Source organism: Egretta garzetta, unplaced genomic scaffold (assembly GCF_000687185.1).
Source record: "Egretta garzetta isolate BGI_Z169 unplaced genomic scaffold, ASM68718v1 scaffold703, whole genome shotgun sequence".
NCBI classification, from domain to species: Eukaryota; Metazoa; Chordata; class Aves; order Pelecaniformes; family Ardeidae; genus Egretta; species Egretta garzetta.
In genome coordinates, this window is record NW_009259048.1 from 68,425 (window position 1) to 69,360 (window position 936).

Genomic DNA, 936 nt, shown 5'->3' on the forward strand with positions numbered 1-936 from the left:
GGAGCCCCCACTGCAGCCTCAGTGGTGGAACCAGTGGCCCAGGAGCCATAAATGTGGGGAAATCAGGTTTTTGGGGGGTTTTGCTTGCTGGTGAGCGGGGGTCCATCACCCTGACCCTCTCCTCTCTCCCCCTCCCCTTGCTCCCCACTGTGGCTCAGCGCTGGAGAAGTGCAGCCCTGGCTGGGACAGCTTCCAGGGAGCCTGCTACAAGCACTTCTCCACCCGACGGAGCTGGGAGGACGCGGAGACCCAGTGCAGGCATTACGGGGGGCACCTGGCCACCATCCTGACCCCCGAGGAGCAGGACTTCATCAACGGTACGCGGCACCGGACCTCACCGAATCCCCACCCCACCCCGCCCCATCCCGGACCTCTGCCCATGGGACCCTCAGCATCACCCAGCGCTGGGCTTCGGGTTTTAAACCTCAAGTCGAAAAGCGGCCGGGAGCCAAGGCAGAGCTGCCACCACGGATCGCCCGGAGTGCGGCTCACTGGCCTCTTGGCTAGTGAGAGGCAGGAAAAACAGGACAGGCAGGATCGCTGGGCTGATGGAGGACGGGTGGATGGAGGGGTAGACAGACAGACAGACGTGAGAGAAGCCAGAGAGCTACAGCGAGAGGTGGGGGCTGGCCGGGGAGAGCGGCAGAGGGTTGGGCATGGGCAAGTGGATTTGAAGGCAAAGCAAGGAACCTGCCTGAAAGGAGACGGGGAGGGAGAGGGGAAGGTGGTGGGGGGGACACAACGGCATTGGGGACCGGGCACGGGGCAAAGAGGCCCGGAGGGACCTGAGGGTGAAGGAGGAAGGGGCTGGCAGAGACCTCATGGGGGGTCATGGGGGCAGGCAGGGACTGGCAGGGATGGGCAGGGACAGGTACAGACAGGCAGGGACTGGCAGGGACAGGTAGGGACAGGTAAGGACAGGCAGGAACAGGTAGG

General features: G+C 64.3%; 1 protein-coding gene across 1 annotated transcript in view; it reads left to right on the forward strand.

Moving 5' to 3' along the window:
• LOC118451907 (brevican core protein-like) overlaps positions 1 to 936 on the forward strand; it is a 13,171-nt gene that overhangs the window by 10,690 nt on the left and 1,545 nt on the right. Inside the window, 1 exon segment of the mRNA XM_035890668.1 lies at positions 159 to 317. Within this exon segment, the coding sequence (XP_035746561.1) occupies positions 159 to 317 (159 nt within the window).